Source organism: Pagrus major, chromosome 8 (assembly GCF_040436345.1).
Source record: "Pagrus major chromosome 8, Pma_NU_1.0".
Taxonomy (NCBI): Eukaryota; Metazoa; Chordata; class Actinopteri; order Spariformes; family Sparidae; genus Pagrus; species Pagrus major.
In genome coordinates, this window is record NC_133222.1 from 13,414,640 (window position 1) to 13,428,283 (window position 13,644).

Consider the following 13,644-nt stretch of genomic DNA (forward strand, 5'->3'; position numbering starts at 1 on the left):
TCTCCTGAAGAAATCAAGTGAATAATTTACAGTGACCATAATGCGAGCATCTCAAAAATCTAATTTTGGTTATCTATTGATGTTTACAGGGTTGAGGGTAGTGGGCTTGCAGGGCCAGTTATGGCTCATGGAAAAAGGCCAGGAACCATTTCCAAAATATTGGCTCCCAGCCCTCCACCGTGCCCCGGTCCAGGACTCACTGCACAGAGCCAAGAAGAGCAGCCAGGTTTGGTGAGGGAGGCATCCGAGCAACCACCATGTACCTTGAAGGATGATGACAGTGACCAGCTGATTCCTCCTGTCCCTGCAAACCACTATTACATGAGTTGTGACCCTGGTCCTGAGGACATGGAGGACACCTGCTCCGAGTACGACAACGTGGGCTCTGATGTGGAGCAGGACTATGACGAGGTGTTGCATTTGAACAGAGAGGGCGCAGTGGACACGAGGTACTACAAACAGTACTGTCCTGAGGACAGTGGCTATATAAAGCATGCAGTAGGTGATAGTGTTAATGAGAATAGCAGTGCTGTTGACCAGTTCACTCCCAGACCTCGCCACAGCACAGAAATATGTGAGGGATCACAATCAGACACTAAGCCTCACAAGACAGGCCAACGCTTTAGGTCTCATTGTGCTCCCACTGCTAGCGATGAGGCAGAGAGGGAGGTGGAGAAGGGCCAAGAGAACAGGTTCTTCTTCAGTGACGGAGATGAGATAGAAGAGGTGCTGGATGGGGCCAAATTTATAGAGGATTTAGAGGAGACAGAGGACAGTGTTCAAAGGCAGACTGGCATTTATCAGGACAATGAGAATGAACGAATTAGAAAGGGAGGTGATGAAAGGCAAAGAGAAGATGACACTCGAGTCGCAAGAAACCATGGCACCCCAGGGGGCAGTAAGAAGTGTGAGTCGTCTCACGTGGGCTTAAAGGAGAAAGAGAGGCAGGTTAAAGGACGAGGCAGGAGGGGAACAGGAGAGGACGTGGAGCGTGTTGTATCTGGGATCAAAGCATGCTCGACCAACAGCGCTGAACAGCGTCCAAAGGCGTCGTCAAAGGACTGCAAAAAAGTGGCTGTGCGGACCAAAGCCAGGTCTGGCTCCAGTAAGCAACATCCTCCTCCACCACCTCGTCTTTCCCATGCTCAGTCACCTGCCAACACCCAGAAAGCGCAGCCACGTAGAGATGCCCCTTCTGTTCCCTCCTCTGCTACCAGCCAGGAGAGCAAAGTCAGTGTTAACAAACCATCCCTGGCTCCTCATCACACACCGGAACAACAGAGGGAGCCTCTTGAGGAGAGGCAGCGGCGGCCAGAGAAACCCCAGCAGGTAACCAATACAAATAGGTCAGGTCTGATCCCCTGTGGCTTGTGTTTGTTGAGGTTTCTGCACAATCTACCAGCACTGTGTCCCAGAAGATATTAATTACATAGATTATATTATATTATTATATTCCAAACATTTTGCTCTGACGTCACGCTCAGGGTGGGAAGTTCAAATAGCTAGTTAGCTGTTGTCTAACGTAAGCTAAGGTTATCAAATATGTAGTTTTACCTTGAAATATGGCCTGATGTCCCTCCAGATTTTCTCTTTTCAGTTCCTGATTAGACAGTAAGGGGTGAAATGATGACGAGTGTTCAGATTCGCAACATTTATAGAACCTGCAACAAGTCATTTGAGGTTCCCAACCTGAGTGCAACGTCAGAGGAAAATGACCACCATGTGACTATTGTCTATGCTTTGCCGCAGGACAACAACAAACATTTAAAACAAGGCTTGCCTGAGTTATAGCAGATGTTTGTATTCAACAGGGTGAGAAGCCGGGTGCAGCTGTGATACCTGAGGACGTGCCAGAGCAGCCAGGGAGGCCTCAGTGTCCCGAGCTCGACCTTGCAGAGGAGAGTGACACGCCCAAGGTGAAGACTTTTTTATTGACCGCAGATTTCCGCCAAAAACACTTTTAATCTATGACCATGAATAGGGCTGTCAGGATATCAGATTTTCACTACACGATTTTCATGGCCTTAAGAGTTCACGATGACGATATAGACCACATTCACACAGCTGACGTCATGCTAAGGGTGGATAGCCACTTCCTAGCTACTAGCTAAGCGTTTGATAGTGTTACACAATACAATAGGAAATTCAGTTAATTGTAAAATATCAGCGCATATCTTGGACACATTTATTTAAACCTGGACGTAAAACACACTGGATGTAATTGAACGATAACGTTAGCTAGGCGGTGGTTGAATGCTAATGGGTTAACAAAATTTTGCCTTTCTTTGCTTTGAAATATGGCCTGATATCCTTCCGGATTTTGACTCTCCATTGTTTTTTCAGCTGCTGATCAATTAGGAAGCAGTGAAAGATAATGATCCGTCTTAAGTTTTCACAATTTTAAACCTGAAACACAGCAGTATGACATTTGAGTTTCCCACCCTGAACATGATGACAGAGGAAAATGGCCGCCATGTGAATATGGTCTTTTATTGCGATATCTAAATAAAATTTAAAAAAAGAAAATACTACCCAGTCAAATTCATCTTAAGTTTTATTCATTGTGTATTTTGTCTCTCTCATAATCAATATGGTTGATGTGTCTTCTTGAGTGCTATTACTATGCAAATGTTTAACCTTCAAGTCTAACTTATTGACATGTTATTTTATTTTTTAAGAAAACACAGGAAGCTGCAGCTTTCCCCAGCTTTGAGGATGGTAATTATCATACGCAGTTCTCACATTTCATAGTTAATGAAATTCTTTGCGGCAGTGTTTTATAATGAGAGCTCTTTGTTTTTGCTGCATAGTCCCAGGTCCCTGTGAGCCAGAGGATCTTATTGATGGGATCATCTTCGCTGCTAACTACCTTGGCTGCACTCAGGTGTTGTCTGACAAAAATCCATCCAAGTCTGTCCGCATGTCCCAGGCCCATGAAGCTGTCAGTCGTATCAAGGTAATCTGCCTCTTCAGGGAACATCGTTAACATCCATTGATTTGGTTTTTAACATTCAGATCTGCCAAAAAGGTTACTGTAAGACATCTTCCTGGTTGTGTAGGAAGATTTCAAAGTAACAGATTGGCCTTGTGTTCAGGAGAAATTGATTAAAAATTAATGGTGATCTGGTTCTGGGATTTTTGCCATTAGACAAGTTGTCTTTTGAGTTTTAGCCATCAAACGTACAGAGACCTGATTCCAAATCCTGAGGGTGCATTTGCAAGTTTAACAATCAAATTGATGTCTCTGAGTATTACAGCGATCTACACTGGCAGAGGCTTGATGCCCCAAGTGCCTTTTACTGTGGAATTCAACAAATTAATGGAATTTTTAGTTGTGCATGTACTTGTGTTACCAACTGATTTATTTAAGGGTAACTCATTCAGAAGTGTCATTTTGTTACCACACGGTGGAGCTGTTGCATGCTTTTTTTGCTCTCCTAATATTTTCATAATGAGCTGAAAGTTGCACTGTGAGATTAAAGCACAGGAATACAAAATGTCTCATACGAACGATGTGTTGTTTATTTCAAAGAGCCAAGATGAAGACTCTCAAATGATGACGGAAGTAGATCTTTTTATCTCCACTAAAGCTGTCAAAGTGCTGAACGCTGACACACAGGTAAGTAACTCCCAGGTCTTTGTGAGTTGATTCAGCTCATTGTTGTGAATCTATCTTCAGACATAAATAGTACATATTGTCATTGTTTTCACTCCACGTAGGAGACAATGATGGACAGTGCCTTGCGTACCATCTCCTATATCGCCGACATTGGCAGCATTGTGGTTCTGATGGCACGTAGACGCATGTCGACGGCCTCATCAGAGGATTTCTCAGAATCTTCTGACTCTGCCAGCGAGGGGAAGAGTCAGTACAGGATGATCTGCTATGTTTTTGAGTCAGAGGATGTAAGTGTTAACTTAATTTTTGAGTATATACTTCAGTTTAGTTTCAGATATTTGTTGCATGTTGTGATCTTCTCTGTTGTCAACTGGGAAAGCCTTCCTGCTGAGTAACACTCCCCTTCCCTCAGGCACAGCTCATCGCACAGTCCATCGGTCAGGCCTTTAGCGTGGCCTACAGAGAATTCCTGAGAGCGAATGGCATCAATCCAACCGACCTGAGCCAGAAACAATACAGTGACATCATCAACTCCCAGGAAATGTACCACGATGACCTGGTCCATTTCTCAAACTCAGACAACTGTAAAGAGGTGCGACATTTTTTATTTGGCTGCAGGTGAATTGTGGATGATGATTGATGGATTTCCCTTTACACAAAAGGCTCCAAGAATCTCACAAATCTTCTAAATGCGAAATTCAAAATGCACTTAAAAATGATGAAGAGATGCTTTTTTCCTGTGTTCCAGCTGTATGTGGAGAAGCAGAAAGGAGAGAGCCTCGGTGTGGTGATCGTGGAGTCCGGTTGGGGCTCCATTCTGCCTACAGTCATCCTGGCCAGCATGCTGAACAGCGGGCCTGCAGCCCGCTCTGGAAAACTCAGTGTTGGGGACCAGATCATGTCCATCAATGACACCAGCCTGGTAGGGCTGCCACTTGCCACTTGTCAGGGCATCATCAAGGTACGGAGCGTATCAGACACCTCCAGTTTTCACGTATTCAATGTGGGTTTGGTTTTCACCTAGATAAGGAAGTATGTGAATCAGGGAATGGTACAATGGCTTCTCAGTTTCTTTCTGGTTTTTGGCCACACTGCAAAGACATTCTAGTTAACTGGACTGGAGGCTCTAAACTGCTTGCAGGTCTGGCTTTCAGTGTCTGTGTACTACCTGTGATTTGCTGGCGACCTGTAGGTTATCTCACTGCTTTCTGCCCATTGGTCACTGAGATAGACTACAGCCTGAGAGGAACTGCAAAATGATTAAGTGGATTGACAAAGCAGAGTAATGGATAAGCATTTGATTTAATCACGAGAACATAACAACCAAAGTGAGTTATTCAATCCACACAATCGTGCAGTAACACGTCTTTATGGATCCCACTGGTTTTTCTTGCTAAGACCTAATCTACTCTGCCTTAGATTGGCTTACCTGATGCTCTTGCCTTAAGCCTAACCAATCTCTTTCCTCATGCCTAAACCTAACTAGCTCCAAGCCCATTACTTCCTTAGTTGTAAGATATAGGTCACAAATATACACTTTTGTTTTGAGAAAGGCTAAATAATTTCCTTGTTGTTAGCGAATGATACTAGAACATGAGTCAATAATGCAGTTGTTGCATAATGTTTTTAGCCGTGGATGCACTAGTGAGTATTTAGCAGGACGAGGACTGAGTCAGTTTTCTTGGACACTAATGAGGCTTTATGGCACACAGGAATAATCTATGTGGGGCTTTGGGCAACACTTTATAATAAACATCAGTAATAAGAGGTAAATTTAACTTAGTTGATTGTTATTTGACTGTAGGCTAACAATGAAATGCTTTATAAACCACGTATTAAGCATTTGTTAAGGTTTATAAACATCAGTTGCAACTTTACAATGAACAATGTCTTAATAAATAGTTTATAAAGCGTTTCATTGTTTGTTAACATTGGAATACCTAAAATAAATGTACCATTTATTAATGATGGTTATTGTGAATTCACTGTTGGCTTTGGTGTTGCAGTAAGAAAGAAAATATCACCAGACTTATCCTTTAAAATCACTGAAACATTAATGTGTTATAATGTTTTTGTGCAGGGTCTGAAGAATCAGGTGAAGGTAAAGCTGAGTATTGTGAGCTGCCCTCCTGTCACCACAGTCCTCATCAAGAGACCTGATCTCAAGTTCCAGCTTGGTTTCAGTGTGCAGAACGGCATTGTGAGTAAGCCCTTGGCACTAAACTTTAGGTTGAGGCTCTAAATGAATGGTTGGTAACCCTCTGAAGAGCACTGCAGCTCTTAAAGAGTGGGGCATGTGCTGTATACTGTGCAGCTACATATAAAATGTCTTTTTCACACATCCTCAGATCTGCAGTCTGATGCGAGGTGGCATAGCTGAGCGAGGCGGTGTACGTGTCGGACACAGAATTATTGAAATAAATGGCCAGAGTGTTGTTGCCATGGCACACGAGAAGATTGTTCAAACCCTGTCTGTCTCAGTGGGTGAGGTAAGAACACCTAATGCCACAAGATGGCAATTTTCCCTCATTACTGCACCACACATTTCACTGGACCATACAGGCCTTTTAAAGTTATACGTACAGATAAGATCAGCTTGAGATTGTTCCAGGCCTAGATTATTAGATACGTGCAGTACAACAGCACTATTTAAGCAATAAAGAAAATCAATGAAAACCCTTGGTGAACAGGCACAGTAAGGTGTTTAAATCTTAATGCAAAAGCTGATAAAATCAAGTGAAAGAAGGGCAGCGGATTAGGGATGATTGTTTGAGAAAACTTTTTTACTTTAGTAAACTAATTTAATTCCTTGAGCTCAGATCGACAAATGAAATCGCATATCCTTGATAACACAAACATTGATTCTGTGTACTGCTCTGGGCCAGGAAATATTCCAAGAAGATATTTAATTAGTAAGTGAACATCAGAGGTGCTGGTAAGCTTATTTTGCTACCTTTGGACAGAGCCAAGCTAGCTATTTTCCCATTTTTCCAGTATTTATGCTAAGCTTAGCTAGGCTAACTAACCTAACCGGCTACCTGTTGTAGCTTCATATTTTTCATTATAGAATAGGTCAGACTTTAGCCATGTAAGCCGACTAAGATCAAAATTCCTCACTTGGTAATGGCCTTGATTTGCAGTATTCTCCTAAACAAGTGAAGTAGATGGGGACTTGTTTTAAAACCTACTAAAATAAACATAAAATGGCTCCATATCGCTCGTCCAGCGCAAATCATGTCAACCCCAGGATCGCAAATTGATTTGAGAGCTGAAGAAATGTTTTGTGGATGCTTGGGGATGAGTAGATAATGACAAAATTGAATTTTTTTTTACATTTTTTCCGTTAATATATTACCAAGTTTTCTTCATCAGTCATACTTGGTTGATGTGGACTCACACATTTCACCAGCTGTTGGCATTCTGTAATTTTGTTTTTGCATGTTTTTCCAATTTCCCCCTGTATGTATCACCATTAAAGCCATAAAAGCTTATAATTTGTCAGTAATGGATCCAAGGTCTCTTCTGACTCTCCGGTGGCACGGAGGGGAGTAAATTAGGCCTGGATTCAAGTGATGTGATTACGACTGTGCCTCTATAAATGGGCTCTTAAATTGACAGTGTAATCGTCCCCGCTGCTCTCATCTCTGCCTCTGTGCCAGATCAACATGAAGACGATGCCTGCTGTGATGTTCAGGCTGCTGACGGGACAGGAGACGCCTATCTACATCTAGAGAGCCTGCATGGATCAGCCCACTGTAGTTCTGCATGTCTGGCTGTGTGGAGGTGACGGACAGATGACGGACAGGTGGCTCAGTGGGGGACGAGGAGAATTTATTTTTCTATCATTTTATTTTTTCTGCCTCTTGTTGCAATGCTGTAAAGAACATCCAGTTCTCATTTTCAGGTTTTATCTTGAATTACATTGTCATAATGGCCTTACAATGTGAATACTCTGTCTGTAGTACTGTACGTGAGTTTCCGGTGTTGAAGAGAAGTAGCTTTAAGGTCATGATTATTTTCTTATGAAGAGATAAATTAGTACATTTATTTTTTATTTAGTCATTTTTATAATGTGTATGGAGTTTAAAAAATGTACTTCTACTGTAAATACTTTGGATTACTCAAGGACTTGGTTGGAAAGGCCATATTACTCCTACAGTATATGCATGTTATGAAGAATTACAGACCAGGGATTAATTCTCAATCTGACATGATAATCTATAACAGTAAGTATTAAAAAGAAGATAATAATATGCTGTACAAAGGCACTAAACTATGTGTATTATGGTGATGCTGAAGGCCAAAGACACATCTACTTTTCAAAGACATACAGTATGGGTGACCATTACCTTTACCAGAGCAAACAGAACAAGAATGTATCAAAATACACATTACTGAATGAATGTAATGTTAAAAACACATTAAGAATACAATTTCACGGCTGAATGCTTGTTGTTTGTTTCATTTTATTAAGGTGTTACTACAGAAAGTACTTACAAACAGACATGACGTTCATTTGCCTGGATTAGAGATAAATCAATTATCCAAGCAGTTTGGTTTTCATTCTTCCTTTTTGTGTATTCACATTTATTTGGCTCTCAGAAGCTGTGAAAGAAGGAAACTTCATCTACTGACGCCGCTCAGAAACTGTGCACAAATTACACCACGGGCTGTTGTCATGGAAACGCTGTGCAGGCGTTGCATCAAACGTCAAAGTAATCAAACATCAAACTAACAATTATTTAGTCTCATCTTTCATTTCTAATGAAAAAAAGAGTTGAACAATGACAGACCTATAATAGATATTGATCAATGTATATACACATTGTATGGATCCCATACAATTTACAACTACTGCAGCATGACAGTGAACTTCACAACTATTTACAGTTAAACCACCTATAACATATAACACTTATAGGCTCACATAGTTAATTAAAACTGGTTTGAAACTTGACACTACATCTGTAACACATTCAGAGAAAATATCTTCAAGTATTGGCTGGAAAAGCTCCCGGAAGACTTCATATATGTTCCTAAAACACAGAAACAAAATGATCTCAGTCAACGAGCAGCAAAACACTTCCTTAAATGATATATGAACAGAAACGTGCAGCAGGATTCAGGATGCAGTGGTTCCTTTATTAAAACTGCATTAGTCACACTGAACTGAATATGTATTTCGCAGCAATACATGTGAATGGCGTCAGGTTTTCCCACAAATTCATGAAAGTTAATAAATAATTCACTGTTGCTGCTTGTAAATGAATGACTCCTCCATTTACAAGCAGCAGTAACTCACTGTGATGATTGTGAAAAGGAAGTATTACCCTCTCAGTGTGGCCAACTTACCGCCGGGACTTTTGATGTTGATGGTGAAATCGTCACTCCATCAAGGAAAACTGTATTCAGGTAGCCTTCCCCGTAAGAAAGGTCCTCATCCTCATAACTGTCGACGCCGACACTGAAGGCCTCCTTTATCTTCTCGGGCACAAGAAAGTTGAGCATCACCACCAGAATCCCGATAATGGTGCACAGCACACCTGGAAATCAGATTCAGTTAGTAGAAATCACTCCCCATCGACGTGAGAAATGAATGTGCAGGTTCTTATTTTTACCTGTAGCCAGAGCCAGCCAGAATGAATGGCTGTACTCAGTTTCAAAGGAGTCAGCTCCAATGGAGAAAACACACTGTGGCACGTTCATGATGGTGGAGAAGGAGGCCATGGAGAAGAAGATGAAGGCAGCGGTTGCCAACATCATGTAGCCAGCGTACAGAATGACCGGCATGCAGAAGAGGATGTTGGCGAGCAACCAGCAGCAAAACGCCGTCCTGTGAACGTGTGCAGCCATTTAAACTCCTGCTACTTTTAACAAACGTGCTAAAAACTGACATTATTCATATATATATATATATATATATATATATATATATATATATATATATATATATGTATATATCAATACAACTTCAAACTGTGTGCAGTAAATAAATACATTGTGTTACCAGAGGGTTGCAGAAGCGTATCGTCCAGAGTATCGATACTGATAGATGAGTCCACAAGGGCTTCTCAGGGTGAATTTCTCAGCGATGTACAGGATGGGGTTGGGTAAACCTTTCTCCAGAGCTTCCTCATACTCTTCTTCAATGGAGTCATGCCAGCTGAACATCTCATTGTAGTCAATGGTCTCATTGAACTGTACGACAGGCTTCCCTAAGACAGAAAAGAGGAACACATTTATGTTTTCAACTGTGTCCTTTTTGTTAGTTGGTTGGTCTGTCAGGATTACACAAAAACTACTGAATGGATTTCCATGAAACTTTGATGGAGGCATGGATCTTTGCGAAAAAAAATCAGGTGTATGTTAGGTGGCTGGTATCTATGAGTGAGTATAATTTCATAGCACCTCCGCCAAGGCCTATGTGGGCCTTAGCGGAGGTATGCGCTCTACTGAGTCCTATTCTAGTGTACCGATGCACCTAAAATTCACAATCAGAATAGATAAAAATGACTTTTATCCAACAAATTGGATTAGTAGTTGCAGGATTTTTTTTATCAGACTACTGAGCCAACGTCTTAAATAAAAAATCCAAGTTGTTCAAAACATTCAAGCTGCCAGTATATGAACACATAGTAATATTTCATATTACAGTCCACTTATTTACCATTAAGTAGTTGCTTATCAGCATGCATATAAGAAGCATATTGGCCCTTTATTAGTAATTATTAAAGTTTTTATTAATGTCTGCATGACTGTATTCTACAACTACTAGGATGGTAGCACTTTATATTTAGGTACTCCTAATAAGCTTTAGTTAACAAACAATTAGGCCCTTATAAGCCCTTATAAGATGCTTAATAACATTAATAGGACTATATAACTGTAAATAATAGCCTTTTGATAGCATTACAACATCTTGGCAAAACATTTATTTACATTAAAAGAAACTCACGGGTTTATCAAGGTTCGTAAAGCGGAAATAGAAAACTTTTCAGCTTTCACCCCTCCTAGCGATTCCCTGTCGCATTACTGTTGCCGCCGCTGTCTCAAAGGCCGCGCAACATTGCCATCGCTAGCAGCCTGGCTACTGTCCAAAACAAAAAAACTCCACAGCAATCCAAATTTGACCAAAAAAAATCTCAGTGCTACGAAAAGGCAAAGGCTCCATCAGCAGGGTGCTTTTTCTTTTTGCAGTGTAGTGTTTCCACAGTTATTCCAGTTGTTGCGCCGTTACCTGTGGATAGCGACCTGGAAAATCAATGCCTCTTCCTTTTGGTTGCGAAATGGCTGACTTGCTTCCTTTGTGCTCCAAAGCAACCTTTGTGTTGGCGCAACATATTTTGCGGGAATAATCCATCCCAGTGGGCAGGCCGAATAGCATAGTGAAAGCGAGGTTTATAGGGAACCATCTTTACCCGGATGGTGTTATTTGTTATTTACTGCCATTATACTGTGTAATCAGTATTTACTTCAATGATAAGTCAACGCTAAAAAGCTGTCTATTGCCAGTTTAAGTAGTCTATGAACTGCTTACAAAGGTCCTACAACAACAATAAAAGTTATGATGCTATTATTAACACTTATAGTCTTATTAAGCAGAATAAGTGTTTTATAATGACTAACAAAGAGCCACTACGCTACTAATAAACATTCTTATAAGCAACTCGTAAGTGTTACAGAGTGTATAACACACATATCTGCAGCAACAGTGACTCACCTTTCAGTGTAACATTAATGCCATACAGTCCAACATGCAAGCCGATCTCAGCGTTAACCACTGCGTTGCTGAAAGACTTGTAGGTGGCATTAGTGGTCATTCTGGCCTCAGCCCAGTCGTTGGTGAAGTTGAGCGCTGCAGAGAAAAGGGCAACAAAGGTGAGCCGCTGGAGCAGAAAAGGGAAAATCATAAATGTCATAATTCAACGACAATGATAAGAATACAAAACTTACCCACTATCACCACACCTATGAACAAGCTGATAATTATTCTGAACATCCAGAACAGCCTCTGTCAGGAAGGGAGAGAGCAGAATCAAAATTATAGGAGACAGTTCTGAGGTTTTGTGATACCAGTGCAGTAAGTAATAGCTTATCGGATGGGTTGCACTCACCGACTTCCCTCGTATCCCTGGCAGAATGAGAAGAAGACTGACTGCTAGCACAAGGAAGACCAGAATAATGGTGAGCAAGCGGCCACTGAAGATGAAGGAGGTCCTTTGTAGGATGTAGAATGGGTAAATGTCATCGTAGAAAGTCATCTTAGCTCCTGATCTTACCAACGCACCTGAGACTAGACAGTGCAACAGAGAAGACAGTGTTAGTGGCAGGGTTCTCAGTTTCCTCCAGATGCAGAGATAGCAGCTCTTGTTCCTTGCGGCAGATAAGAGATGGGACATTATTACTGCTGTGAAACATGGCACATGATTAAGCACAACCATGTCTGACTTATGTCCCACCTAAGATGCCCTGACAGTGTGTATCCTGGCTGCAAAGAAACAAAATGAATGGTGTAATGCACAAAGGATGCAATACATCCATGCAAACACTCCAGTCAGTGTGATGTAAAATGGCTGCAGCTGACATGGCTTCAAGCTGATTAATCTGAATGAAGAGAAAAGCTGCAAATAAAACCAATCAATCAAACGGAGAAAAGTAAAAACCCCAAAGAGCCTTCTCACCTGAAAAGTTGAACGACGAGGACTGAAGGAGAGGTGAAGTGAAGTGTGAATGCTGAGGGGACATACACTTCTTTTATACCATCGGTCCCTTTTGTGTCACCGAGGAGGAGGATGCCTTCACTGGAAATCTTAGGGAAAGAGGTGTGAGCCAGAGATGATGACCATTCCCATTTGGGCAACACAGGTCACATGCTGTTTGTGATAAGCTGCGCAACATATGTTGGCTTTAGTATTGCACCATCCCTCACCTGCAATTGTGCTGCAGCACCACCTCTGCACTACTTTTCAGTCTCACTTACAGCAGGTAAGACTCTGATTCATCTTCTCTTACAAGATCAGGTGATACAGGAAATATTGAGATAGATATATATTATTAAAGAAGCCAGGAAATTGTCTTTGAATGGCTGCAGGTTACATACATGATTAAAAGGAGCAGTGCCAAAGTTTTTTAGTTTAGTTCAGTTTTGCTGTAGAATGAAGACTTCCTGGTTTTTCCTTGCTTTTCTTTCTAATCACTGCTTAAACAAGAAAGTGAATTACTTGGAAAGATAACAGAAACAGTGAATAGTACATGTGACTTACCTCCACCTTGTCTTTTCAGAAGCCCTTCGCTCCTCTTGGCTGAAGACTGAGCCGAGGAGCATCTCTCGCATCAATGGATTTGCGTAACTGGGTTTGGAGTATCTGTGCTCTGGTGCTCTGTTTCAGTGAATGTGAGTTGGCAGCACGCGCACTTAACTCATTTAACGTTGAAATGAAAGTAAGAAGTCTTGTTTGAACCGTCTCGACCAGGTACCCGCTGTGAAATCACCTGGGAAGTTCCTCGCTTTGACGGCTGGTACAACAGTTTGGGATCCCCCCGGCGAGGAGCAGTCGGTAAGTCACACACACCTGCCGCACACACATACACACACACACACAGTCCAGCCTGCCGGCACACCTGGTGACCCTCCGGACTGTGATTGTGCCCGCGCAGGCTCCCACCTTGTGCGCCTCGTGCCCGCGCGTTACTGGGACGGAGTGTACCAGCCGGTCCAGGAGCCGCTCCTGCCCAACGTCCGCAGCCTGAGCAGCCTGCTGACCGGGGGACCCTCCGGTCTGCCCTCCACACGGAACCAGACCGTCCTCTCTGTCTTCTTTGGTAAATATATCATACATGTTGTTGCTTTGAAGTGCAATAATAATAATAATAATAATAATAATAATAATAATAATAATAATAATAATAAATGAACTTTATTTACTGAACTTTGTGTGTACCTGTGCAACTTATTTAAATATTTAATGGTCTGGATATATTTCAGTTCCTCTTTTACGCTTTTACAGTTTAAACCGGTATATCCG

The 13,644-nt window shown here is 41.7% G+C and overlaps 2 protein-coding genes across 2 annotated transcripts; one reads left to right on the forward strand and one right to left on the reverse strand.

Annotated features, from left to right (window-relative positions):
• Positions 1-321: 321 nt before the first annotated feature.
• apba2a (amyloid beta (A4) precursor protein-binding, family A, member 2a) lies at positions 322-7,350 on the forward strand. Its single transcript, XM_073472488.1, has 11 exons — positions 322-1,329; positions 1,845-1,916; positions 2,679-2,718; positions 2,811-2,956; positions 3,533-3,619; positions 3,721-3,906; positions 4,032-4,211; positions 4,368-4,580; positions 5,700-5,819; positions 5,968-6,108; positions 7,279-7,350. The coding sequence occupies exons 1-11, from the start codon at positions 322-324 to the stop codon at positions 7,348-7,350; spliced, it is 2,265 nt and encodes a 754-aa protein (XP_073328589.1).
• Positions 7,351-8,643: 1,293 nt separating this feature from the next.
• Positions 8,644-11,880, reverse strand: duox2 (dual oxidase 2). The gene is made up of 7 exons (XM_073471817.1): positions 11,734-11,880; positions 11,573-11,630; positions 11,340-11,474; positions 9,627-9,834; positions 9,238-9,452; positions 8,972-9,162; positions 8,644-8,655 (listed from the first exon to the last, which is right to left on the reverse strand). Exons 1-7 carry the CDS (start codon positions 11,878-11,880, stop codon positions 8,644-8,646), a joined length of 966 nt encoding a protein of 321 aa, XP_073327918.1.
• Positions 11,881-13,644: the final 1,764 nt, after the last annotated feature.

What these genes read in the sequence shown, in the direction of transcription:
- apba2a (XM_073472488.1), top strand. Translation starts at nt 322, where the DNA reads ATGAGTTGTGACCCTGGTCCTGAGGACATGGAGGACACCTGCTCCGAG. An exon ending in ACTCAGACAACTGTAAAGAG is followed by an intron (nt 4,212 to 4,367) that starts GTGCGACATTTT and finishes CCTGTGTTCCAG; the next exon opens with CTGTATGTGGAGAAGCAGAA. An exon ending in TCAGTGTGCAGAACGGCATT is followed by an intron (nt 5,820 to 5,967) that starts GTGAGTAAGCCC and finishes ACACATCCTCAG; the next exon opens with ATCTGCAGTCTGATGCGAGG.
- duox2 (XM_073471817.1), bottom strand. Translation starts at nt 11,880, where the DNA reads ATGACTTTCTACGATGACATTTACCCATTCTACATCCTACAAAGGACC. An exon ending in CAGGGATACGAGGGAAGTCG is followed by an intron (nt 11,631 to 11,733) that starts GTGAGTGCAACC and finishes CCTTCCTGACAG; the next exon opens with AGGCTGTTCTGGATGTTCAG. An exon ending in CATAGGTGTGGTGATAGTGG is followed by an intron (nt 11,475 to 11,572) that starts GTAAGTTTTGTA and finishes TTTTCTCTGCAG; the next exon opens with CGCTCAACTTCACCAACGAC.